We start from the raw sequence: 26,990 nt of genomic DNA, 5'->3' as shown, positions 1-26,990 counted from the left end.
AATCTATATGTAGATTGAAGTCACCCATTATAACTGCTGATCCTTTATTGCATGCATTTCTAGTTTCCTGTTTAATGCCATCCCCAACCTCACTACTACTGTTAGGTGGTCTGTACACAACTCCCACCAGCGTTTTCTGCCCCTTAGTGTTATGCAGCTCTACCCATATCAATTCCACATCCTCCAGGCTAATGTCCTTCCTTTCTATTGCGTTAATCTCCTCTCTAACTGGCAACACTACCCCACCTCCTTTTCTTTCCTGTCTATCCCTCCTGAATATTGAATATCCCTGGATGTTGAGCTCCCATCCTTGGCCACCCTGGAGACATGTCTCTATGATCATTAATAACTATCTGCACATTCAATTCATCCACCTTGTTACGAATGCTCCCTGCATTGACACACAAAGCCTTCAGGCTTGTTTTTACAACACTCTTGGCCCTTATACAATTATGTTGAAAAGAGGCCCTTTTTGATTTTTGCCCTGCCTTTGCCTGCCTGCCACTTTTATTTTTCACCTTACTACTTTTTGCTTCTACCCTCATTTTACACCCCTCTGTCTCTCTGCACTTGTTCCCACCCCCCTGCCACATTAGTTTAAATCCTCCTGAACAACAGTAGCAAACGCTCCCCCTAGGACATTGGTTCCAGTCCAGCCCAGGTGCAGACCGTCCTGTTTGTACCGGTCCCACCTCCCCCAGAACTGGTTCCAATGCCCCAGAAATTTGAATCCCTTCCCCTTGCACCATTTTTCAAGCCACGTATTCATCTGAAATATCCTCCTATTTCTACCCTGAATTTATGAGAAGTTTAGATAGTGCATGGATGAGAGGTGTTTGAAGTGCCCTGTTGCAGATAGATGAGACTACGCAGAATATCAGGTTGGCATGGACTAGATGAGCCAAAGGACCTGTTTCTGTGCTGTAGTAGTCTCTGACTCTATAAATGAGTAAAGCATAATAACTGTGCTCCACAGCTTGTTCTGGAGTACAGATTAAGTCAGAACAATACCTCGGTAATATAATAGAAAAACGAAATATTAAATAGAATAATCAGTTCATGACAAAATTTACAGAGGCAACTTTTTTTAAATGTCAGAATTTGGAGGGTAGGATGGAGCATGGGACTTTTGAATGCCAATATTCCAAAAACAACACAGTTACATATCATCATATCATAAGGAGGCGAAAAAAAGCACTGCTTTGGTCTCAATACTAAAGAGTTCTGTCATTTCATGAGGACATTCTGATAACTATGAGAGAGCCATTTAACAAGGGAATGAAAAAGTAAAGATAAATTTCCAAACCTAAGTTCTCTGTCAATAAGATTCAGATTCATTTATTTATCACATGATCATCGAAACATACAGTGAAATACATCATTTGCATTGACAACCAACACAAGTGAACGACGTGCTGGGCAGTTTGCAAGTCTTGCCACACTTTCAGCTGCCAACATAATATGCTCACAATGTTCAGCAGAACAACACAAGCAACAAAAGAACAACAGCAACAAAATAACAACAGCAAAACAAGTTCCTTCCCTCGCATTCACCCACCAATCCATACACACACACACACACACACACACACACACACACACACACAATGCTCTAACCCCAGCCTCCAACAGACTCAGAGCTCGCCTTCGATAGCGAATTTGCAGGCTCGCAGACCCAGGCTTCAGCTATTGGGCCTCAACCTCTGGACTTCTGATTGGCTTCAATCTTTGGTATCAACCCCAGAACCTGCCAGTGATGACTACTGAGGTTCCTTGATGAGACCCTGAGTTTCAGGTCTTGAATTCTGGACTCTCGGAAGATGATGACTACTCTCACTGATTTGCACACCTGGGGGGGGGGGGGGTCACTAGCCCTCATGCCTCCTGCCCCCATGGGACACTGACCCTGGAACCCCGTGATGACACACTGATCTGGAGGAGGATTTGGCCACCAATCTTCATTCTCGCTGGTCTGCTAGCCCAACATCTGACTACAAATGTCCTTCATCTCACATCCACAGCGTTGGCTTTTGAACGCAGGGCGGAGCCTAGACTCTGCCCAGCCCTCTAACTCCCTCCCCCACCCCCATATCCCTGTCACTAAAACCTACCCTGACCCCAGAAAAACAAATATCTGAGCCACAACCTCAACAGAGACCACAGCTCGGCACCATCTTGATCAGAATCTGTCTGGTTTTCAACACAATCTAGCACCTTTTCCTCCTTTAACTTTGTTCCACAATTTCTGGAACCTGATGAATAAAATAGTTAGGAAGTTTGAATATTCTCCCTCTTCCAGGTTTACATGCCTGCCCCTCAGGTGCAATGTTTGAGATTACACTAGGTATATTTTAGAATTCAATTAATCAAATTACTCCTTTTTCCCTTCTCCCATCCTCATGACATGCCCATCGCCTACACCTCCTCCCCTTCCTTCCCTTCATTCCGTCATCCACTATCCTCTACTATCATCTTCCATCTTTTCAGCCCTTTACCTCTTCCACTAACACTTCAGTTTCTCACATCATTTCCACTTCCTTCCCTTCCCCTGTTTACATTCCTAGTTTCTTCCTCTCATATGGAATTATTCTGGCCTCTGCCCTCTTTCTTTCCAGTCATGATGAAATGTCAACTCTTCATTTTCCTCCATGGATGCTGCCTGAACTCCTGAGTTCCTCTGGCATTTTTCATGTGTTGGAATACTAATAGTAGTAGCATTTAATAGTCAGGAAGGTGTGCCAGTCCAACGCTACTGATGGATTCCAGATTATCACTTTTACCATACAATTTCCATAAGATCATAAGACATAGGAGCAGAACTAGACCACTTGGCCTATCGAGTCTTGTCCACCATTCTATCGTAGCTCATCTATTATCTATTCTCAACACCACTCTCCCCATAATCTATGATGCCCCGACTAATCAAGAACCTATCAATCCCTGTTTTAAATATGCTCAATGACTTGGCCTCCACAGCTGCCTGTGGTAATTAATTTCACACACTCATGACACTCAGGCTAAAGAAATTCCTCCTCATCTCTGTTAATGAACATTCCTCTATTCTGAAGCTGTGCTCTCTAATCCTAGAAACTCACACTAGAAGAACCATCCTCCCCACATCCAATCTATCTAAGCCTTTCAAAATTTGATAAGTTTCAAGAAAATCCCCCCTCATTCTTCTAAGCACCAGCAAGAACAGGATCAGAGCCATCAAACACTCCTCATGCCTAAATGTTTTTATTCCTGGAATCTTCATCATGAGCCTTCTATGAACCTTCTCCAATGTCAGCACCGCTTTTCTTAGATAAGGGGCTCAAAACTACTCACATTAATCCAAGTGCAGTCTAACCTCAGCATCACATTCTTGCTCTTATATTCTAGTCCTCTTGAAATGAATGCTAACATTGCACTTGCCTTGCTTATCACCAACTCAACCAACAAGTTAACCTATAAGGAAATTCTGCACAAGGACTCAAGTTCCTTTGCACCTCTGAATTTTGAATTTTCTCCCCATTTAGAAAATAGTCTACACCTTTATTCCTTCTATCAAAGTGCATGGCCACACACTTTCTTACACTATATTCCATCTGCCACTTCTTTGCTCATTCTTCCAATCTGTCTAAGTCCTTCTGCAAACTTCCTGCTTCCTTAGCATTACCTACCCTCCAACTATCATTGTATCATCTGCAAACCTGGCCACAAAGCCATCACTTCAATCATCCAAATCATTGATATACAAGGGGTGATTGATAAGTTTGTGGCCTAAGGTAGAAGAAGACAATTTTCAAAAACCTGGCACATTCATTTTTCAGCACAGTTCCCTCCTACATTTACACACTTAGTCCAGCGGTCGAGGGGCATACGTATCTTGGACCTCCAGAAAGTGTCCACAGTAGGGGTGATTTATAAGTTTGTGGCCTAAGGTAGGAGGAGATGAGTTATACAGCTCTCGTTACATGCACATGCAGGTCAACTCTGAGTGATTATGCAGAAAGTTTGAAGTTGATAACTCACCTCCTTCTACCTTAGGCCACAAACTTATCAATCACCCCGATGAGTTATTGACTTCAAACTTTCTGCATAATCACTCAGAGTTGATCTGCATGTGCATGTAACAAGAACTGTATAACTCATCTCCTTCTAACTTATCAATCACCCCTGCTGTGGATACTTTCTGGAGGTCCAAGATACATATGCTCCACGACCGCTGGACTAAGTGTGTAAATGTAGGAAAGCACTATGTTGAAAAATAAATGTACCAAGTATTCTAAAATTGACTCCTTCTACCTTAGGCTACGAACTTATCAATCACCCCTCGTATAACATGATAAGAAGCGGTCCCAATACTGACCCCTGCGGAACACCACGTCACCATTAGCCAACCAGAATAGGCCCCCTTTATTCCCACTCTTTGCCTCCTGCCAGTCGGCCAATTCTCTATTCGTGCTTGTATCTTTCTTGTAATATCTTGGGGTCTTATCTTGTTAAGCAGCCTCATGTGTGAACCTCAAAATCCAAGTAAACAACACCCAGTGACTCTCCTTTGACTATCCTGAGAATTCCAACAGATTTGTCAGGCAAGATTTCCCCTTAAGGAAGCCATGTGACTTTGGGCTAACTAATCATGCACCTTCAGGTACCACGAAACCTCATCCTTAATAACGGACATCAATATGTTCCCAACCACTAAAGTCAGGCAAATTGGCCCTTAATTTCCTTTCTTATGCCTCCTTACTATCTTAAAAACTGGAGAGATGTGCAATTTTCTAGTCCTTCAGAACCATTCCAGAATCCAGTGATTCCTGTACAATCAATGATGATGCTTCCACAATTTCTTCAGTTACCTCTTTCAGAACCCTCAGGTGTAGTCCATCTGGTTCATGTTACTTATTTACGTTCAGAGCTTTCAGCTTCCCAAGCACCTTCTTCTTGGTAATAGCAATTACACTCAATTCTGCCACCTGACAGAATTTTCTAGTTGCCTTCTGTTGCATTTTAAAAGCCTCCCAATCCTCTAATTTCCCACTAATTTTTGCTATACAGGTGTCCCCCGCTATTCGAACATTCGCTTTACGAAATCTCACTGTTATGAAAGACCTACATTAGTACGCTGTTTTCACTTTCAGAAGGTGTTTTCACTGTTACGAAAAAAAAGCAGCGCGTGGGGAAAATCAGCGCACGATAAAAGGCAGTGCGCGCCCCGAGCAGCTGCTCTCCCCCGAATTCGGAACAGCGTTCCAGCCGGCATTGCTTAAGCACGTGCCTGTGAGTAGCCGTTTGCAAGATGAGTTCTAAGGTATTGGAAAAGCCTAAAAGAGCTCATAAGGGTGTTATACTTAGCGTAAAACTAGACATAATTAAGCGTTTGGATCGTGGTGAACAAAGTAAGGACTAAGTGAGTTTGGCTTGTGGAAGCTGACGAACATGATGTTGAAGTGGTTTTGGCATCCCATGACCAAGAACTGATAGATGAAGAGCTGATGCAATTGGAAGAGGAAAGGATAACAATTGAAACTGAATGCAGTAGCTAACGGACCGAAAGTGAAGTCGTCCAGGAATTGAACGTGAAGCAACTGCGTGAGATTTTCACTGCAATGATAAAGTACGACTTTAATTTTGAAAGGGTACATAGGTTTAGGGGATATTTGCAGGATGGTTTAAATCCTTACAAAGAACTGTTTATGATAGAAAAATGCACGAGGCTCAGTAGTCAAGCAAGCCTTCCGCATCAGCCACAGCAGACGACGAACCTCGACCTTCGACATCGAGGTAGGCAGTCATAGGAGAAGATGAGCTGCCTGCCCTAATGGAAACAGACGACGAGATGACACCCCAATATCCCACCACCCAGCGATCTGCGGAGAATGCAGCGGTAGCCGGGAGGCACACAGCACATCTTTAAGAAAAAAGCCGTAATAAACATGCTAATTAATTAGGTGCCGCCCGACACATAATTGTCGGCCCAGATCAGAGACGATGCAGTCGGAAATCGGCACTGATCTGGGCCGACAATTATGTGCCGGGTGGCACCTAATTAATTAGCATTAATTATTTTGGCTTTTTTCTTAAAGATGTGCTGGGTGCCTGCCGGCTACCGCTGCACCCCTGCATGCTTCGTGGTTCAGTATCGGTCGACGGCCTGGAGGGTGGGGCCACTGCACTTGCGACGACTCAGTCTAACACACCATCATCAGTGTGCTCGGTGCTGAACCAATTCCGGTAAGTGATACTACACTGTACATACATTATTTCGACCTTATATCAGCTGTGTATTTTTACGTGTTATTTGGTATGATTTGGCAGCTTCATAGCTTAAAGGTTACTGGAGAGTGCTTGCGCCATGTTTTTGCCAACAGCACTTGCGTGAGATTTTCTGCCGACAGTGCTTGCGCGAGATTTTCGCTACGGAGATCTGTGCAGTAATGATTGTGGAAAAGTATTTCTACTTTATGTAGGCTGTGTATTTATCATATCATTCCTGCTTTTACTATATGTTACTGTTATTTTAGGTTTTATGTGTTATTTGGCATAATTTGTAGGTTATTTTTGGGTCTGCGAACACTCACAAATTTTTCCCATATAAATAAATGGTAACTGCTTCTTCGCTTTACGACATTTCGGCTTACGAACCGTTTCACAGAAACGCTCTACCTTCGGATGGCGGGGGAAACCTGTATTACCTGCCCTCTCTATTGCTTTTAAGCAGTTTTTAACCTCCCTTGTCAAGCATGGTTGCCTCATTCTTCCTTTAAAACACGTCCATCTTTGGGATGTAGCCATCCTGTGCCTTCCAAATTATACATGGAAACTCCAGCCATCATCCTTGATAGTGTTGCCTTCCGATAAACTTTGGCCAGCTCCTCTCTCATGCCTCTGTAATTCCCTTTACTCCACTGTAATACAGATATATCTGATTTTATCTTCTCCCTCTCAAACTGCAGGGTAAATTCTATCACACCAGGATCACTGTTCCCAAAGGGTTCCTTTACGTTAAGTTCGCTAATCAATCTGATTCATTGCACAACACTCGATCCAGAATTGCCTTTCCCTGAGTGGGCTCAACCACAAGCTGCTCCAAAAAGCCATCTCATAGGCATTCTACAAATTCCCTCACTTGGGATCCAGCACCAACATAATTTTCCCACTCTACCTGCATATTGAAATCTCCTATCACTATAGTAACACTGCTTTTATTGAATGGCTTTTCCATCTCCCATTGTAATTTATATCCTGCATGCTGGCTACTGTTTAGGGGCCTGTATATAACTTCCATCAGTCTTTTTAGCTTTGCTGTCTCCTAACTCTACCCACAGGGATTCTACATCTTCTGATCCTATGTCACCTCATTCTAAGGATTTAATTTCAGTTTTACCAACAGAGCCACCTAACCCCCTCTGCTTATATACTTGTCCGTTTGATACAGTGCGTATCCCTGGATGTTAAGTACTCAACATCCAGTACTTGATGGTGCCCAAAACATCGTACCTGCCAATCTCTGACTGCGTGACAAGAATATCTATCTTATTCCCTACACTGCTTGCATTCAAATACAACACCATCAGTCCTGCAATTCATCACCCTTTTCGATTTTGCCCCCATGTTACACTTCAACTCATCCCACTAACTGCAATTTTGCCATATCATCAGCCTGTCCTTCCTCAAAGTCTCACTGCACACTGCATTGACTTGTATATCATTGTTCCATACTTAGCCCTTTCACTCTGATTCCTATCGCCCTGTATCAAATTTGTTTATACCCTTCCCAAAAGCTCACCCATCAAGGATATCGGTTTCCCTCAGGTTCAGGTGTAACCTGCCCCTTTTGTACAGTCATACCTTCGCTAGAAGAAATCCCAATAATCCAGAAGTCTGAAACCCCGCCGCCTGCACCACACCCTCAGCCACTCAGTCATCTCTACCCTTATCCTATTCCTACCTGGATTAGCACATAGTACTGTGAAGAATCCAGAGATTACAATATTCTTCCTGACCTTCAGCCTCTTCCCCAACTCACTATACAAACTGCACAGGACCTCTTCCCCCTTTCTCTTGTCTTGTCCATACTGTACCAACCGCCGCCACTGGGCTATAAACGTGCAGGAGCAATGTGTGGTTAAGTGCCTTGCTCAAGGACACAACACACTGCCTCAGCTGAGGCTCGAACTTGCGACCTTCAGATCACTTGTCCAACGCCTTAACCACTTGGCCACGCGCCAACACTTCTACTTATGTCATTGGTGCCAATCTGCACCACAACCTCTAGCTGCTCATCCTCCCTCAAGGATCTTCTGCAGCTGTTCTGAGACATCTGGGACCCTAGCGCCTGGAAGGCAATATACCACCCTGGCATCTCTTTTGTGGCCACAGAATCGCTTGTCCCTCACAACTATCGAGTCTCCTGTCACTATCACTCTGCCTGACTTTACCCTTCCCTGCTTAGACTCAGCACTGGTCATAGTGTCTGGTTGCTGATGCTCTGCCCTAATAGGTCATCCCCCCCAAGGAGTATCCAAAGGGGTATACACGTTGCTGAGGGGAATGGCCATAGGGGAATCCTGAACCAACTGCTTACTCTCCTTACTCCTTCTGACGGTCATCCATCTACTATCTGAATACTGCACCCTGGATGTGACCACATCAGTAAAAAGTTCAGCTATGAGGTTTTCAGCCTCCCAGGTGTTTCAAAGTACATCCAGCTCCAGTTCCTTGACCTTGTCAGTCAGGAACTGAGGTTGGGTGCACTTCCTGGTTTCACTACCCTAAAATCCCACATCTCACAGTAGGAGCATTCCACTGCCTGAACTACCATCCTGCCTGCACATTATACCTCTAATTTCTCAAGCTTAAGTTCTAGCCTGCACCCATTCTCGCCGAAGCCTGTCGAGCCAAAGCCTGGCCATTCTAATACTGGCTTAAAGACTTAGCAGATTTTCTATGTGTTGATCACTACCTGTGCACAACTCTGAAATGGCACCATGGTCAGGCTTTGAAATTACTCACCTCTGCTATCATTCGGTTAGTATCTCCCAGGAAGAGCAGATTAAGGGATTCTTCCTCATTGTTTGCCTGGTGAAGGGAGAGATTCCTAAGATGAATATGCTGGTCGGAATCTTCCATAATAGTCACCTTGCTGATGGATGGAAATAAATATGATTAAAATCAAGTACCACGTGCATCTTAAAATCCAACCATCTTGATATTGGATCTATTGGCCTGAAATAACTTTATCATGGACATAAACATACCAAAAAATGAATGATCAAGAAACACCAGTCTAAGAGGGAGGAACAATATGGTGTCCTTGGTGACCTATGCTAAAGTCTAAACAATGAACTCAAATGGTTGAGCTTTCTCCTTTGCTCCTGTTCCAACCATGTCAAAGTGAGCGCATTTCATAAAGAAGGTACAATAATAAAGTTGTGCCACAACTAGCGCAAGAAAACAAAATTAAATTTTGACCAGAGAGTCTCATAAAAGAATGAACTCTTAGCATCTAATCTTCCCTAGTTTTAAGAGAACTTAATCAATGAAATGTATAAACGAGTTAAAAATCAAACATTTTGAATTATGAACCAGATGATCAATATTTGAAAGCAGAATATGTTACATAAGACCAGAGAATACTGGAAATCTGGCATAAAAACATAAAACTCCTGCAAATATAAAGCAAGTTAAAGAGTACGTCTAAGAGAGAGACCAAAGTTGACGATTCAGTTTACAGAGTAAATGAAGCTTAACCACCCTGACCATCACCTCTGTTTCTCTTTCTACTGATGCACTTGTAGCATTTTTTGTTTTTATTTTTATTTGACATTTCTTAAATTCTGTAATTCTTCAACATCTTTTTAGTGAAGTGTCTTAGGCCAACTAATGCTTTCCAGTACTGGTTGCATATTCCACACTCAAGATTTCAGTTTGAATTTATTCAGACCCCTAAGTCTATAGACTAGTTATATTTATATTAATTTTGCACTGTAGCATCATTAAAATGTTAAAATGTTTAGAGGCTAAGTAGGTAAAATAAAGATATTTTATCTGACAAAATAACCTGTGATTAATGGCCTTTTCTAAAGCAATGATGAATTTAGAGTTAAATGCTGACCAATTTTCCTGGACTTGATAATGTAGAGCAAATAATTATATATAAAATACTTCTGGAATTATCATCTCTTTCATATCCCCTTCCTGGTGCTGCTGCCATGCTCTTGAACTCTTAACTCTACCACTACTATTGTTGTCACTTTTTCTTTTTACAATACTTCAATTTACACTACTATGCACCACTATTTTGTGCTTGTTGCTTATTTCATTTGTTGTACTTATTAATATTGCATGTACTGCCTACTCTGTAAGCTTCAGCAAGCATTGAATTTGATTACACTTTGGTGAGTATGACGAACTAATTTCAATCTGTACCTAACAGGACTAAATATGAAATCAAGACTACATCAGTTTTCCGATAAAATGCTTCAGAGGTAAAATGCCACGACACAACATATGACAAACAACATCTAACAGTTCACATCTTTCAGCAACAATTATGCTTCTAAATTACACCAGATAGCCTCATAATTCCCCTTACTCCAATTAAATGCTTTTCTAACTTGTCTGTTCCTCTCTCTCCAATGCTATTGTAAAGGAGATAAAATTATGATCACTATCTCCAAAATGCTCTCCCGCTGAGATCTGCCACCTGACCAGGTTCATTTCCGAATACCAAATCAAGTACAGTCTCTCCTCTTGTGGGCTTATCGACATATTGTGTCAAGAAACCTTCCTGAACACACTTAACAAACTCCACACCATCTGAACCCCGGTCTCTAGGGAGATGCCAATCAATAGTTGGGAAATTAAAATCTCCCATCAAGACAACTCCGTTATTATTACACCTTTCCAGGATCTGTTTCCCTATCTGTTCCTCGATATCCCTGTTACTATTGGGTGGCCTATTAAAAACACCCAGTAAAGTTATTGACCCCTTCCTGTTCCTAACCTCCATCCACAGAGACTCCGTAGACAATCCCACCATGACGTCAACCTTTTCTGCAGCCGTGACACTACCTCTGATCAACAGTGCCACGCCCCCACCTCTTTTGCCTCCCTCCCTGTCCTTTCTGAGACATCTAAAACCCGACACTTGAAGTAAACATTCCTGTCCCTGGGCCATCCAAGTGTCTGTAATGGCCACCACATCATAGCTCCAAGTACTGATCCATTAAAGTTAAATATTCTTAAATTTGGGTCAAAGGGATCATGTGATGGATGATAGGGATCCTCAGCAATGCTTCAAACCCTTTGTGTACAACACTCCATGTAGATATCACAAATTGGGGTGGGGGAGGGAGACACAGGTGATCCTCTCGATGGCTTTTACTATCCTCTGTAATGTCCTGTAGTCCAATGTCTTGCAAGTTCCGTACCGCACAATAATGCAGTCAGACAGGACTTCCTCGATGGTACTCCTGAAGAAAGTTGCTAGAATGGGGGTGAAGAGCATCACAGACCTCATTCTCCTCAGACACTACTATGCCTTCTTGACTAATGAGGAGGTGCTGTGGGTCCAGATTAGATTGTCCATTATGTGGACACCAAGAACATTTGTACTCCTCACTCTCTCCTCAGCAGAACCACTGATTTGCAGTGGAGTGTGGTCAATTTGTGCCTTCCTGAAGTAAACAGTCATCTCTCTTGTCTTGTCCATTTTGAGACTAAGGTTGTTAATCTCATACCATTTGACAATCCTCCCTACCTCCTCTTTGCATGCCGACTCGTCATTGTTGCTGAAGAGTGAACTTGATGATGAGGTTTGAGCTCCATTTAGCAGTGCAGTCATGAGTCAGCAGTGGAATGAACGCACAGCCCTGGGGGACACTAGTATTCAGTAGATGGAGCTTGAGATGTTGCTGCCAACTTGGACTGACTGGTGTCTGTCCATCAAGAAGTCCACTGCTGATGGACCCTCTGTAGAGCCAACAAAGTAGACCACACAAGGTAGCATGTTCAGGTTTATTAACTACTATTCCAAACCTGATTATTTCTCAATCTTGTGCCTGACTTCAGAAGTAGCAATTGAGGAAACAGCAGACTTGATTGAAGGAAATTGGAAAATTACAGGCCAGCCCTCTATAGTCTGCCTCCATATGCAGTTCAGAAGGTGTGGAGGAATACAGTGTACGGAAGAAGCAAATATCGTACATTTTGGGAACATCACTGAATGTTTATATCCACTATATTGTAGACTGCCAGCTAATTAGAAATGAAGATCTTTCAGAGGAAAGTCTGATAAATAAAATTATCAGGTGTGTTTCTGACCTTAGAATCATAGAAATTCACAGTATACAGTGGTGCTAGAAAGTTTGTGAACTCTGTAGAATTTTTGGCATAAATATGACCTAAAGTGTGATCAGATCTTCACACAAGTCCTAAAACTAGATACAGAGAACCCAGTTAAATAAATAACACAAAAAGCATTACACCTGCTCATTTATTCATTGAGAAAAATGATCCAATATTACATGTATCGTTGGAAAAAGTATGTGAAACTTTGCTTTCCATAACTGGTATGACTTCCTTATGTAGCAGTAACTTCAACCAAACGTTTCCAGTAACCTTTGATCAGATCTGCACATCGGCTTAGAGGAATATTATGCTATTCCTCCCGACAAAATTGCTTCAACTCTGGGATGTTGGTGGGCTTCCTTGCATGAACAGTTTGCTTCAGGTCCTTCCACAACATTTCTATAGGTTTAAGGTCAGTACTTTGATATGGCCATTCCAAAATATGAATTTTCTTCTTTTTAAACCATTCTATTGTTGATTTACTCCTGTCTTTCAGATCATTGTCTTGTTGCATTATCCAAATTCTAATAAGCTTCAAGAGACAGACTGCTACCCTGACATTCTTCTGTAAAATGTCTTGATGCAATTTTGAATTCATTGTTCCCTCAACAATTGCAAGCTGTCCAGGTCCTGAGACAGCCCCAAAGGATAATGCTCCTTCCACCGTGCTTCACAGTTGGGATGAGGTTTTGGTGTTGGTGTGCAATGCCCTTTTTCTTCCAAACATAGCAATGTGCATTTCTGCTCAAAAAAAAGAGCTTTTGTCTCATCTGTCCACAGAACATTGTTCCAGAAGTGTTGTAGAACATCCAGGTACTCCTTTGCAAACTTGAGACATGCCACAATTTTTTTTTTGGAGATCAGTGGTTACTTCCGTGGTGTCCTTCCATGAGCACCATTCTTGTGCACTGTTTTTTAAATAGTGGGCACATGAACAGAGACTTTAGCAAGTTCTAGAGATTTCTGCAGGTCTTTCACTGTTACCTTTGGTTTCTCTTTCACCTCCTTCAGCACTGCACATTGTGCTCTTGGTGTGATCTTTTCAGGATCCCCACTTCTAGGGAGAGTAACAACAGTACTGAGTTTCCTCCATTTGTAGAAAATTTCTCTTACTGTGGACTGATGAACGCTCAGGTCTTTAGAAATGCTTTTGTAGCCTTTTCCAGCTTCATACATCTCTACATTTCTTCTAAGCTCATCTGAAAGTCGTTTTGATCGCGGCATGGTGCACATACGCAGATCTGTCTTGAGGAGAGCAGGCTCTATCAATAACCTCACTTTGTGTGTCTTTTTTATACGGCAGGGCACCTCTACAACCCACACCTCCAATCTCAACTCATTGATTGGAATACCTGACTCCAAATAGCTTTTGTAGAAGGCATTACCCCAGAGGTTCTCATACTTTATCCAACAAATACATGTCATATTGGTTCATTATTATAAATAAATAATTATAATATAATATAATCTTTTGAGATTTATTTAATTGGGCTCCCTTTATCTAATTTTAGGACTTCCATGAAGATCTGATCACATTTTAGGTCATATTTATGGAGAAATAGAGAAAGTTCTACACAGTTCACAAACTTTCTGGCACTACTGTATTCTATCCTTTTAGTGTATCCATGCCAGTCAGCATTAGATAATCCCGCTTCCCAGCTCTGCTAGTTATCTCTCTTCATCTGTTCATGTCCATCCAAAGACTAGTAAATTGGGGACACAGTTTTGCTTCCATCAAACACTTCAGGTGGTGAGTTTCACATTCCAATGTTCAGAAATTAAATTTTCTTCAATCATTCACATTTTATTTAATTAACCCTATACCTTCTGACCTCTCTGTTAAAGGAAATCAGTCACTTTCTCAAGCTTTACCAGATTTAAATAGATGCAAAGAAAGAATAAAGAATTACTATGAAGTCGCAGATAAGAGATAGAGCTTTTTTTTTTCAAACGAGTATGGCTATAGGCTGAAGTGAAAGTGCATGGGAATGGGATAACAGTAAATAGCTTTTATTTGGAGACAGTATAGGCAAAATGGAAGCAATAGTTTATTTCTGTGAATATACTTTGATTCCACAGAAAACTAATAGCTTCTGAACGAAAAGGATCCTTGGGCATTTTATTCTTAAAGAAAACTTTACAACATAAAATTAGCAGTAAATTTCTGCTTAGTAACAAAATGCAACCGAATGCATTCAGTGAATAGAAGACCATCAGTGTCCACCACATGATAAGCACACCAGAACTCTCCATAATTTGCTCACTTAAAATCTTACTCCATTTAGCTAACAGTCTACCTTTGAGTTCTCTTAACGAAGTGCAAGATCTCATACTTTCCCACATTCAGCATCATTTGCCAAGTTTTTCGCCACTGATTTACTTTATTCCTTGGTGCACTGTTAAAGTATCTTTTTTGTAACATATCCTCTTAAACTAATTTTGTGTCTTGGGCAAACTGAACTTCTACTCCTGCTTCCTTCCATAATGTAAGTTATAGAGTCATGATGAATCAAACAGTCATAGAGCATGGAAATTGGCCCTTTGGCTCAAGTCATCCATGTCAAACAAGTGCCTTCCTGAGCTTGTCCCATTTGCTTGCATTCGTCCTATACCCTTCTGATCCTTTCCTATCCATGAACCCACCCAAATGTATTTTAAATATTGTAATTGTATCTGCCTCTACCACATTCTCAGCCCCTCATTCTATACGCTCACCACCCTCTGTGCGAAAAACTTGCCCATTGTGCCTCCTTTCCCCTCTTAAAACTGTTCTCACTAGTTTTAGACCCCCCTCCACTCTCCCTCACAAAGCCTGGGAATAAGACCATGATTATCCATCTAATCTATGCCCCTCATTATTTTACCTATCTCTATAATATTACTCTTAGCCGCTTTTGCTTGCGGGTAAACAGTTCCAGCCTATATATCTCTCCTCTTAATTTAAGCTATCAGTCCCAGCAATGCTTATGAATCTTTTCTACACCTTATCAAGCTCAATCACATCTTTCCCAGAGTTTGGCAATCAAAACGACATGATATTTGCTTTATGCCCCATCTGGTGAAGTTATAACTCTTTTTGCCACCTGATCTCTATTCTTCAATACCTCCCAGGGCCCTATTATTCACATGTATTGTAGGTCCTGCACTGGTTTAATTTCCCATGATGCAACACTTCATAACTATGTTAAATTTCTTGTCATTCCTCTATCCACTTTCCCAGTTCGTCGAGCTCCTTTTGTAACCTCAGACACTGTACATCACATTACCAATTCTCGTGTCATCCACAAACTATGTCGTGCCTATCCAAATTGTTCCTATACGTGACAAACAACAGTAGCCCTAGCAATGATCTATGTGACACGTCGCTGGTCCTATCTGAAAAACACTAGCATCCCCTGACTTATGCCACAATTTTGTGTCCAACTGACTAAGTGGATCCAATGTGAACTCACTTCCAAATATGTCTACCATACTGGGCCTTGTCAAAAGCCTTACTGAAGTCCATATAAACGACATCAACCCCACTGCCCTTATCGATCCTCTTGGTTATCTCTTCAAAAAAATTTTCAATCACAATTATAAATAATTGGAGATCAAAAATGGATTCATTGACGCTGTACAAGTTATATCCTTTGTATCTATCACTTCTCTTCAATGATATAACCAATCTTCAATCCATGTTAATACACTTCCAACACAATGAACCCTTATGCATGATTTTCCTAATGTTGCTAACTGAGACCTTACAAATAATGCACTGTTATTTGTTTTTTTGTAAGTAATCTATATTTGAACTTTATGAATCGAGAATTACTTTTAAAGTTAACTGTGCACTTCTATCAATTCTTGTTAATGAGTTAAGTTATTTGTTCACTTTTTTTGCATTTGCTGAGGGTAGGGGTAGGGGGCTAGGACCAGAGGGCAGAGCTTCAAAATAGAGGGACAGTGTTTTAGAACAGAGATGAGAAGAAATTTCTTTAGCCAGTGGGTGGTGAATCTTTGGTATTTATTGCCACAAACGGCCATGGAGGCCATAGAAACAGAGAAAATAGGGGCAGGAGTAGGCCATTCAGCCCTTCGAGTCTGCACCGCCATTCAGTATGATCATGGCTGATCATCCAACTCAGAACCCTGTACCTACTTTCTCTCCATACCTCCCGATCCCTTTAGCCACAACGGCCATATCTAACTCCCTCTTAAATATAGCCAATGAACTGGCCTCAACTGTTTTCCTGTGGCAGAGAATTCCACAGATTCACCACTCTCTGTGTGAAGAACTTTTTCCTCATCTCGGTCCTAAAAGGCTTCCCCTTTATCCTTAAGCTGTGACCCCTCGTTCTAGATATTGGATATATTTAAATTGGAGGTTGATAGGTTCTTGATTAGTAAGGGAGTCAGAAGATATGGCGAGAAGAGTGGATAATAGGGTTGAGGGGGTAATAAATCAGCCATGATGGAATAGCAAAGCAGACTCAAAAGGATGAGTGGGCTAATTCTGCTACTGTTTTATATGTTTAGCTATTCTTTTGGGATGTGAAAACTGTTATCGAGGGCAGCATTTATTGCCTATCCTTAGTTGCCACTATGAATAGCATTAGTCTGTTCATATTAGGCCAGATCAGGAAGGATGGCATTTTTCCAATTCTCTGGTCAGCATCAGTGAACCAGATAGGTTTTAATGATAATTTCATGGTTATTTTAACCAATACAATTTTTAAATTTAATGTTATCGATCTGAATTCAAATTCCACAGCTGTCATGGCGGGATTAGAACTTAGATCTCTGGATCATGAGTCTAGCAGTTTAATTGCTGCACCTTCAGTATCCCCTCCATCAGCACCATACCCTCACAGCACAGATGTAATGGTTAAAAGTCTCCATAAAATATGGGCAATCAAATTTAGAAATACAAGAATGCAAGAAATTGACATTTATATACACTTTTATTGTTTAGATTTATAACAAAAGAGGAGTGCCAAATCAAATTAATGAGAACAAATATGAATGCAACTGTAATCCTGAAAAGCACTATCATAGCCTCTATCTCTACCAGTCAATAAGATTCCAACTATTACTATAGTAGATACTCATTCGTTTGTTGAGGGTGTCACTAAACAGCATCTAAGGCGAAATTTAATCTTACAGTAATGAGTTTGTGTCAATTCTAATCGTATGAAACCAACTTTGACATGTTACTTGAAAGACAGAAGTCTTCAAGAACATTACGGGTATAAGTAAGGTGGATGCCAGCTGCTACTTCAAAATTAATCCATTAACAAGGGGTCATTGGTGGAGACTGGTTAAAGGATGATTCAGACTAACATCAGCAAGCATATTTTTACATGGCCAGCTGTGGACACAAGGAACAAACTACCTAGTAGTGTAGTTGATAGTAGTACCCTAGAGACTTTCAAATCTAAACTCAATAGTTATTTCAACACACTATGTGAATGGGAATTTGGCAAGCTTTGTTAGGCTGAATGGCAAAAATGTTCTGATCAAAAACTTTCTAAACTTTCTAATAATGTTCTAATGTTCAAACTAGCTTCAGAATGAAATAATGTTTTCTCTGATTTTCCCTTCCTTCTTACAAAGCTTCTGTGAGATGGCCTATTTATCTCACATTTTCTCCTTTATTTCATACTCTCACATATATCATCTTTCTAAGTTCTAAAAAATTCTTTGATGTTTTTCAGTCAAAATTCATGTCAAAAAGTTTCATAGCTTATACATTGTTTATTTGAAGCCAACCATGGGATTTAATACAACTCAGCTTTCAGCTTCAAAGATAAACGTCTGAAAGTTGTGATAACATTAGATGAACCATTCTCCACAGTGAATATACCCAAATAGTTGCTGTTTAAAAATTGATGTGATTGTTCTGGGATTCAGTTGCTCTTAGAATGATATTTTAAACCCAGAAAGCTGCACATTCATTCCAAGATATTTGAGCTAATTGGCCCAAGTAGGCTTATGGACCACAAGGGAATCAAGAGCTCTAAGGATCAGGCATGAAATTGCAAGATGAAAGATCAGATTATCCAGGATGCTGAATGGCAGACAAGCTCAAAGAACCTTGCAAGGCCAACTATTTTTATGCTCTTACAATTAGCTGGTTGCAATAATATGTAACTGTAGGTTTTCACAAATAGAAGGGCAGAGACATTTTGTTTCAGAAAAGCCATAGCAACTCATTTATTGAACACCAAAAAACTGAACACAAAGTGCACTAAAAATCTTTACATTATAATATCATGTCAGATCAGCGTCTTAACGTGAAACACCAACTCAATGTTGATGGTTGTGAAGTTTGTATGTACATTTCTCCCATTTATGTTAGCCAACACAGGACTCCAACCCCAGAATTCACTAAACCCAGCCTGTTTGGACCTTGGATGAGCTGCTCAGCTTGGGTCGTGTGTTCCATGGATGGAGGAACAGCAAGTGCCCCGACTCATCCAGAGGTGTGTTGACACGATCATGGTCACATTGTGACTGCAGGTACAAGGCAGCAGAATGCTCCAAATCTTGGCGAGTTTAAAGCAATCTACCAAAATATGTTCAAGTTCACCCCTCTTATCTATGATGAAAGTCTTTTTTCCCCATTCCAAAATTCGGAACAGACCATCAGGATGTTGAGGGGATGCTAGTGTGCGTCAAGGCAGGTGGAAACAAACGAGGCGCAATGTAGGTCAACAGGAATCCAAGAGTGCCGTACACCACGATAGGAGGTAAAAACAGGTGAAAGGGAAATTAATTTACGGAGGAGGGTGAAACACTGCTGAGAGGCCGACCGGGTGGTGGCGGCATCGGGAATGAAATCTCCTGGCACTCATAACAGCTGCCCATATACCAACTCAGCTGTAGATAACTGCAGGTCCTCTTTTGCAGCTGTTCTGAGCACCAGCAGGACTCACGGGAGACGATCATGCCAATACTCATCAGCCAGGGAAGCCCTCAGAGCAGCTTTGCTCACATAGGCCATTGGACTACGAGTGATACACCGTGGTGTGGTGAAATTCAAGGCTGAAGATCTGGGCCATTGCAGCCCAGAAGTCTGAAATGAATTGGGGGCTGCGGTCAGAGGAAATATTAGATTGGGTGCCAAACCAAGGAACACAGGTGCTAATGAATGCACTTTGGCTGTCGTTGACGCTAGAAGACGCTCTAACCACCTGGTGGTACGGTCCACCATTGTAAGAAGGTGTGGGAAACTGCGGGAGGGGGAAGAAGACCATCAAGGTCCGCATTTAACATAGTCAAGCTGTCGCTCTGGGACCTCAAAAGGTGCCAATGGCACCTCAACATGACAGTTAACTTTTGCCCACTGACACTCCACACAGGCAATTGTGCACATCCTTTCTGAGGCCATACCAAACACACTTTAATGTAATCATCTCTGTGAGGCCTTCCAGCAGGACGCGAGAGGCCATGTATGGAGTCAAAAACAGCCGATCTCCAGTTTGCGGGTATGATGAGGCAAGGGTGACCGACTGAGACATTGCAAAGGACAGCAGTCTCAGCTTCCCTGAATTTAATGTCAGCCAACCGCAGGCCCATGACTGCTGTTAGGTAAACCTAAAAGTCAGAATTAATAACTTAATTTGCTGCCATGACGACATAGTCAATCCCAATGTATACGTTCTCAATGGCTGGCCGTGACAGGCAATCAGCCACAGCATTATTTTTACCCTTGCTACTTTACTTTAACTTTACTTTATACTTTATTGTCGCCAAACAATTGATACTAGAATGTACAATCATCACAGCAATATTTGATTCTGCGCTTCCCACTCCCTGGAGTACAAATCAATAGTAAATATTAAAAATTTAAATTATAAATCATAAATAGAAAATGGAAAGTAAGATAGTGCAAAAAAACCAAGAGGCAGGTCCGGATATTTGGAGGGTACAGCCCAGATTCAGGTCAGGATCCGTTCAGCAGTCTTATCACAGTTGGAAAGAAGCTGTTCCCAAATCTGGCCATATGAGTCTTCAAGCTCCTGAGCCTTCTCCCGGAGGGAAGAGGGATGAAAAGTGTGTTGGCTGGATGGGTTGTGTCCTTGATTATCCTGGCAGCACTGCTCCGACAGCGTGCGGTGTAAGGTGAGTCCAAGGACGGAAGATTAGTTTGTGTGATGCGCTGCGCCGTGTTCACGGTCTTCTGCAGCTTCTTCTGGTCTTGGACAGGACAACTTCGCTGTATACGTTGTGTATTGTTGTGAACTCTGATATGTTGGCCAGATGGTGTTGCCTCAGCTCAGACCAAGAGTCTGATATTTTGGCTATTACATGCACAAGGGATTTGTGGTCAACGAACACTGTGAAATGGCAGCCCTCTAGAAGAAAACGAAAATAGCAGACAGCCAAATAGAGACCGAGAAATTCATGGTCAAAAGTGTTGTACCTCCTTTCAGGCAGATGGACCTGCCAGCTGAAGAAGGCGAGCGGTTGCCACAGCACAGTCTGAGGTATCAGTAGAAATGAGTAAGGGTACAGTGGGGAGTGGGTGTGCCTGAAGGGTAACATTAGAAAAAGTTTCTTTGGTATCATCAAATGACCAGTCAAGCAGTTGATTAGAGGTATTACTTTTAAGCAATATACAGGTGGAGCATAAGCCCAGCAGCTCGCGGAATGTAGCAGTGATAGAAATTTACTGACCTAAAAATGCCAGTAGTTTTTTTTTTTGCAGTGCGGAGTGGTGGGAAATCCATAATAGCGGCTACTTTGAAGGGAGGGGTTTCGCATCTTCTGTGGAATGCGACGAGAAAGTCAATTGTCGACAACCCAAACCTGCATTTAGCAGGGTTAATAATCAACCCATATTCGCTTAAACACTCAAAAGGTGTGCAGAAATAAGCTACATGTTCAGACTTAGATGCACTGATGACAAGTATGTCAGCCAGGTAAACAAAAAGAAAGTCAAAGTCTTTTAATATAGAGTCCATCAGCCATTGGAAAGTTGGTGCTGCATTTTTCAGTCCAAACAGCATGCACAGAAACCAAAAAAAAGCCAAATGGGGTTATCACGGCCATTTTGGGAATATCCTTTGAACACACAGGCACCCACTGGTAGCCCCTAACTAGATCGACTAACTAGAAAAACTAACTTGGATGCGTGGGACCGGGTAACAATCAGGGGTCGTGGCCTCTTTAAGGCGTCGGTAATCACCACGTGGAAGGTAACTACCATTGGACTTCGGGACCACATGGAGGGGTGAAGCCCAGAAGCTATTCAAACAGCATACAATTCCAAGTTTTTCCATGTTGGCAAACTCAGCCATTGTGGTTGCCAGCTTTTCTGGGTCCAGTCTACGCACACGGAATGGACTGGTGGGCCAATTGTGGGAATATGGCACTGGACCCCATATTTTGTGACTATAATGCAGAATGTGGGCTTGGAGGAGTCCGTGAATTCACCCAGCAGTCGAGTAAACTTCCATGCAGTGCTGCATGTGTTTGACAGAGTCATTGCGGGGAACTTATTGGGGGAACAGGGTAACAACCCAAATCCTTGACATCCAAAGCCGGCAGTTCTTAAGATCAACTAACAGTCCTTGTGCAAACAGGGATCTAGCTACTTTAGCCAGGTGAAAGTCCCATGTGTAATGTCGCTCTCTGAAGCAGAGTGTCACTCATTGTGTCCTGCAGGTCTGGATCTTGCTGCCGTTGGCAGCCTCCAGTGAGGTTTCATCAATCTTTGCCTTCTCATCAATAGGCAGCACACTTACTTCAGCACCCATGTCACACAGGAAGCATCGCGCTGAAAGGGTGACCATTAGTAGCTGGAGCCCATCGTGTTCACAGATCTATGATATCCTGATACACTGGCACTTTTGAAGCTGCACAGCAGGCGGCTCCTCCTAGCATTCCTACCAATGCGAGCACAGTAAAAGCACACGCACAGCATCATCCGTTCCGCAGGCACAGGCGTCCTTATGCTGGAGACCTTGCTGACTAAGGTTATTGAGGCAGAGAAAGGAGGAGGAATAATGCATCGCTGCCTGGCTATGTAGACCATCAGCCATTTTAGCAAGCTCCCTTTAGTCCATCACAGGTGAATTAGTAAGGGCTATGCAACTTTGATCAGGCATTTGCTGCATGAAAAGTTCTTTAAAAATAAAACAAAAATAGTAATTTCCCAGGAGAGAGAGCATGTGGTAAGCTCCGAAGGCTTACCATCACTGAGACCGAGTTAAGGACAGCAACTGATCATTGTGCTCAGACTGATAGTCCAAACATCTGTAAAAGGTGAGTCTTCAGCAATCGGTATCTACTGTGTTCAAGCCGGTGCTCTAGTAGGCTCACCACTCTCGTAGCTCTGGAGTTGCTGAGTGATGCAACTCCATAGAAATATTTTGTGTTGTTGGCAGAGATTTCTCGAAGCATGAGTTGAGCCTCAGCTTGTATGAACCAAGAGACAGCATTTTGTTCACAAAATTCTGGTAGTTTCAAAACATCTACATTGTCCGACTCTGAAATCTTCCAAGAGCATCAGAATCACCAGTGTAGGCTTTCACAAATAAAACAGCAGAGATGTTTTAAGTTTCAGAAAATCCATAGCAGTTATTGAACATCAAAAAAAACTTAACACCAAGTATGCTAAAAATCTTTATGTAATAATTTTATCATGTCAGACCAACCTCTTAAAGCAGGGGTCCCCAACCTTCTCTGCACTGCGGACCGTTTTAATATTGACAATATCCTTGTGGACTGGCCAACCAGGGGGTGGGGGGGTGTTCAAGTTCAATAGTGCGTGACAGGGAATGAGGAAAGGTGCAACTGACTCATATCGCCAAATCATATCATTTCCTCGCAGTCCAGTAGCACATGCTTTGCGGCCCAGTGGTTGTGGACCACTGTCTTAAACTGAAACCCCAAATCAATGTTAGTTGCTGTGAATTATGTACATTTCTCCCAATTACGTTTCTCTACATAACCACTGATGTTTGCTGTGAACTGACAACCTTCAGATATCTATTCATATGTGCTATCATGTGAAAATTTTAAGCTTGTGTTCAACAACTTTGTACACACACTGCAACTCCCTCCTCCATAATTAAGCAGAAGTTATTTGAATTAAAATCATTGGAATATATGCTATTTTGAACTTGTCTCACTGCATGTTTGCATTATACAAACTGTAATTCTACTCCTATATCTTATGGTTTAAATATAACGTAGATGTCAGATTACACCATAATTTCACAAACTGTTTTAATTTAAAAATATAAATGTATGTTTGTTTATATTTTGCCCACATTGAGCGTATATGTATTCTCCACCTCTGTAATAATGCTAAAAGAAATCCATTAAAAATCATAAAATATTGCTTCCTCATTTTCTATCCAAGAGAATTTTTTTTAACACCTTTGGCTCTTCAGCCAGCTTGATGACATCACAACTACAGAACCTCTTGATCTAATGAACAACAGCAGCAAGCTTCAGGCAAAGGGACATTCTCACCACGGATTATTCAGTCTTTGTCAGGAAGTAACTTTGAAGGCAGTGAGAGGAATCGATAGCTCCACCACTGGCCTAGAGCACAGAAGCACTACTACCCTTCTGAGCTTCCATTTCATTAATTCACATGCAGTTAGCGCAAGCAACAACTTTTCTGCCAGAATACTGTAATTTATATGTAGCATTAAATGGTATTGTTCAAATGGATACCACTGAAAGAAAATTTATGAAACTACAGATGCTGGAAATCTGAACCAGAAAAATTATGTTGCAATTATTTCTTCCCAGTTCAAGATTTTCTTTTGATGAAAACTGAGATAGGAATATACAAACTATTTTAGAAGTGATAAATTTTTCACTGAAAATTCTTTGCTTTTCCAATTTGTGAATGGTGTTTGTCATTCCTGTTTGATGTAAGATTTGTAAATGGAATTGGAATTAGCTTATTATTGTCGGATGTACCAAAATACAGTGAAAAGCTTTGCGCGCCTTCCATCAAGGTAGTAAAAAGGAAAATCAGAATGCAGAATATAGTAAACACAAGAGATTCTGCATTTATCCTTGTAAGTGGAACAGGTGTTACACCTGCCCCTATATCTTCTCCCTCACTACCATTTAGGGCCCCAAACAGTTCTTCCAGACGAGGCAACACTTGGCCTGAGAGTCTCTTGGGGTCATGTACTGTGTCCAGTGCTCCCAGTATGGCCTCTTGTATATCAGTGAGACCTGACGTAGATTGGGAGACCACTTTCCTGAGCACTACTCTCCATCCTCCAGAAAAGGCGGGGTCCCCCAGTGGCCAAACATTTTAATTCTGCTTTCCATTCCCATTCTGATATGTCTATCCATGGCCTCTTCTACTGTTATGATGAGGGCACACAGGTTGGAGGAACAACACCTTATATTCTGTCTGAGTAGCCTCCAAACTGATAGCATGAACATCGATTGCTCAAACTCCTGGTAATGCCCCCTCCTTCACCATTTCCAATCCCCTTATCCTTCTCTCACCTTATCTCCTTGCCTGCCCATTGCCTCCCTCTGGTGCTCTTCCCCCCTTCTTTCTTCTATGGCCTTCTGTCTTCTCCAATTAGATTCTCCATTCTACTGCACTGCATCTCTTTCACCAATCAACTTCCCAGCACTTTACTTCACCCCTCCCCCTCTCAGTTTCACCTATCACCTTGTGTTTCTCCCTCCCCTCCCCCACCTTTTAACTACTCATTTTTTTCTACAGTCCTGCTGAAGCGTCTCAGCCCAAAACGTCATCTGTACTCTTTTCCATAGATGCTGCCTAGTCTGCTGAGTTCCTCCAGCATTGTGTGTGTGTTGCTTTGATTTCTAGCACCTGCAGATTTTCTCATTTTTAAGTAAGTGATTGGTTTAATTTGATCAGCACAATATTGTGGGCTGAAGGGCCTGTACTATATCTTTCTATGTTCCCAACAGCTGGGAAAATATTGAAGTCTATAATGAAGGATAACTTAAAAAGAATAAAAGCACTGAGAACAATCCACATGGAATTATGAATGGAAAATCATATTTGATTAATACATTAAAGTTCTTTGTAGATATGACAAGTGGGAGGGGGCAGTGGAAGTGGTGTATTTGAATTTTCTGGAGCTATTTGATAAGATCAGCAAGGTTGCGGTACATAGAGTTTGAGGTAACATACCAAAGCAAATTAAGAATAAGTTACTAAATGGACCATAGGTAAGTTATCAGATGGACCATAAGACCATAAGCATAGGAGCAGAATTAGGCCAGTCAACCCATCAAGTCTGCTCTGCCATTCTCAAAGAATTCCAACAGATTTGCCGGGCAAGATTTCCTCTTGAAAAATAGAAAGATGGAAAGAGAAGATTGGAAAGCTTAGTGAGTGGACAACATCATGGGGGATGAAAAATAATGTTGATATATATGAGTTTATCCACTGTGGTGCAGAAAAGCGGAGCATTTTCAAATGGTGAGAGACTGGAAACCAACATTCAGATGGTCATATTTCTAAACTCAAGAGATTAAAGGTTTAGTCTGCCCAATGCTTCTTCATATGACAAACCCAATATCCCTTGAACCAGTCTTGTACATCATTACTTAACTCGTTTAATGGCAAGTGTATCCTTTCTTCTATGAGGAGACCAAAATGTACACAATGGTGCAGGTGGAATCCAGTCAAATGAGTACACAATTGATTTTCTTACACACATTCACATCCTCTAGCAATACAGAAAAAGAGGACATTAAGAGATATGACAGGAAATGTCATTAAAATTTACAAATTTCATTGAGAGGCTGGGTGCAAGTAAGATGTTTTCCATGGCTGAGCAGACCACACCAGGAGGTCACAGTCTCACGGTAAGAGATAAGCTCTTTACAACTCACATAAGGAGATTTTTTTTCACCATTCAGAGAGCAATGAATCTCTAGAGTTCTCTATCCTAGTATGTTATGGATGGAGTTATTAAGACACGAACATCACACAAAATAGGAATCTGATCTCCGGCTACTAAAGGAATCAAGCCATGTGGAAATAGTGCAGGAAACTGCACTGTGATCAAAGATCATAATGAATGGTGGAATAGGCAGAAGGGTTGGTTGGTCTGTTCCTCTTCTTCTAATTTCCTTAACCAGGAGTGCTGTTTTACCTAGCCTGCTGTTATTTTTTTTTTGGTCTACCCATACATCAGTTGAGAGGATTGGTGTTACTGCAGTTAGTGCTTTGCCTCAGAGCTCTAGGCACTTGGCATAATCTTGACATCTGATATCTATGTGGAGCTTACAGATTTTTCTCACGACCTTGCGAGTTTCTTCTGGGTGCTATATGGTTAGCTCCCCAGTACAGATTTCTGATTAAGTGGAGGTCTTTCAAATCTAGATCCAGAGTTTCCGGTAATATTTCAAATAACTTATTGTGCTTCACTTTATCAAATGCAAATCAACATGATACAATCCAGAAAATCAATGGAGTTTCTGCTGGGTGGTAAGGTCAAAAAGCATTTCAATGAATAAGATGCCTTATTGGAACTCTGTCAATTCTCCTAAGCCACTTAATCTGGTTATTAATTTCCTTTAGTTAATTATTGCTTATTGTCTACCTTCCGCCTTCCCAACGCAGTCAAGATGCTGCATGTGGCATCATTCATACTACCATTGCAAGACTCCAGACTCAGCATCCCAGTGCATTCATTGCA

The 26,990-nt window shown here is 41.6% G+C and overlaps 1 protein-coding gene across 5 annotated transcripts in view; it reads right to left on the bottom strand.

Moving 5' to 3' along the window:
• The window catches only part of kif6 (kinesin family member 6), a 610,920-nt gene that overhangs the window by 497,906 nt on the left and 86,024 nt on the right, over positions 1 to 26,990 (bottom strand). For all 5 annotated transcript variants that reach the window (XM_072247507.1, XM_072247523.1, XM_072247530.1 and 2 more), the window contains exon 6: positions 9,001 to 9,130. In XM_072247507.1, the coding sequence (XP_072103608.1) occupies positions 9,001 to 9,130 (130 nt within the window). The remainder of the gene's footprint in view (positions 1 to 9,000; positions 9,131 to 26,990) is intronic.

The sequence above is a fragment of the Mobula birostris genome, chromosome 2, assembly GCF_030028105.1.
Source record: "Mobula birostris isolate sMobBir1 chromosome 2, sMobBir1.hap1, whole genome shotgun sequence".
In the NCBI taxonomy this organism is placed as follows: domain Eukaryota; kingdom Metazoa; phylum Chordata; class Chondrichthyes; order Myliobatiformes; family Myliobatidae; genus Mobula; species Mobula birostris.
Note: the sequence above shows the minus strand (reverse complement) of the source record. Positions and strands in the feature narration are given on the sequence as shown.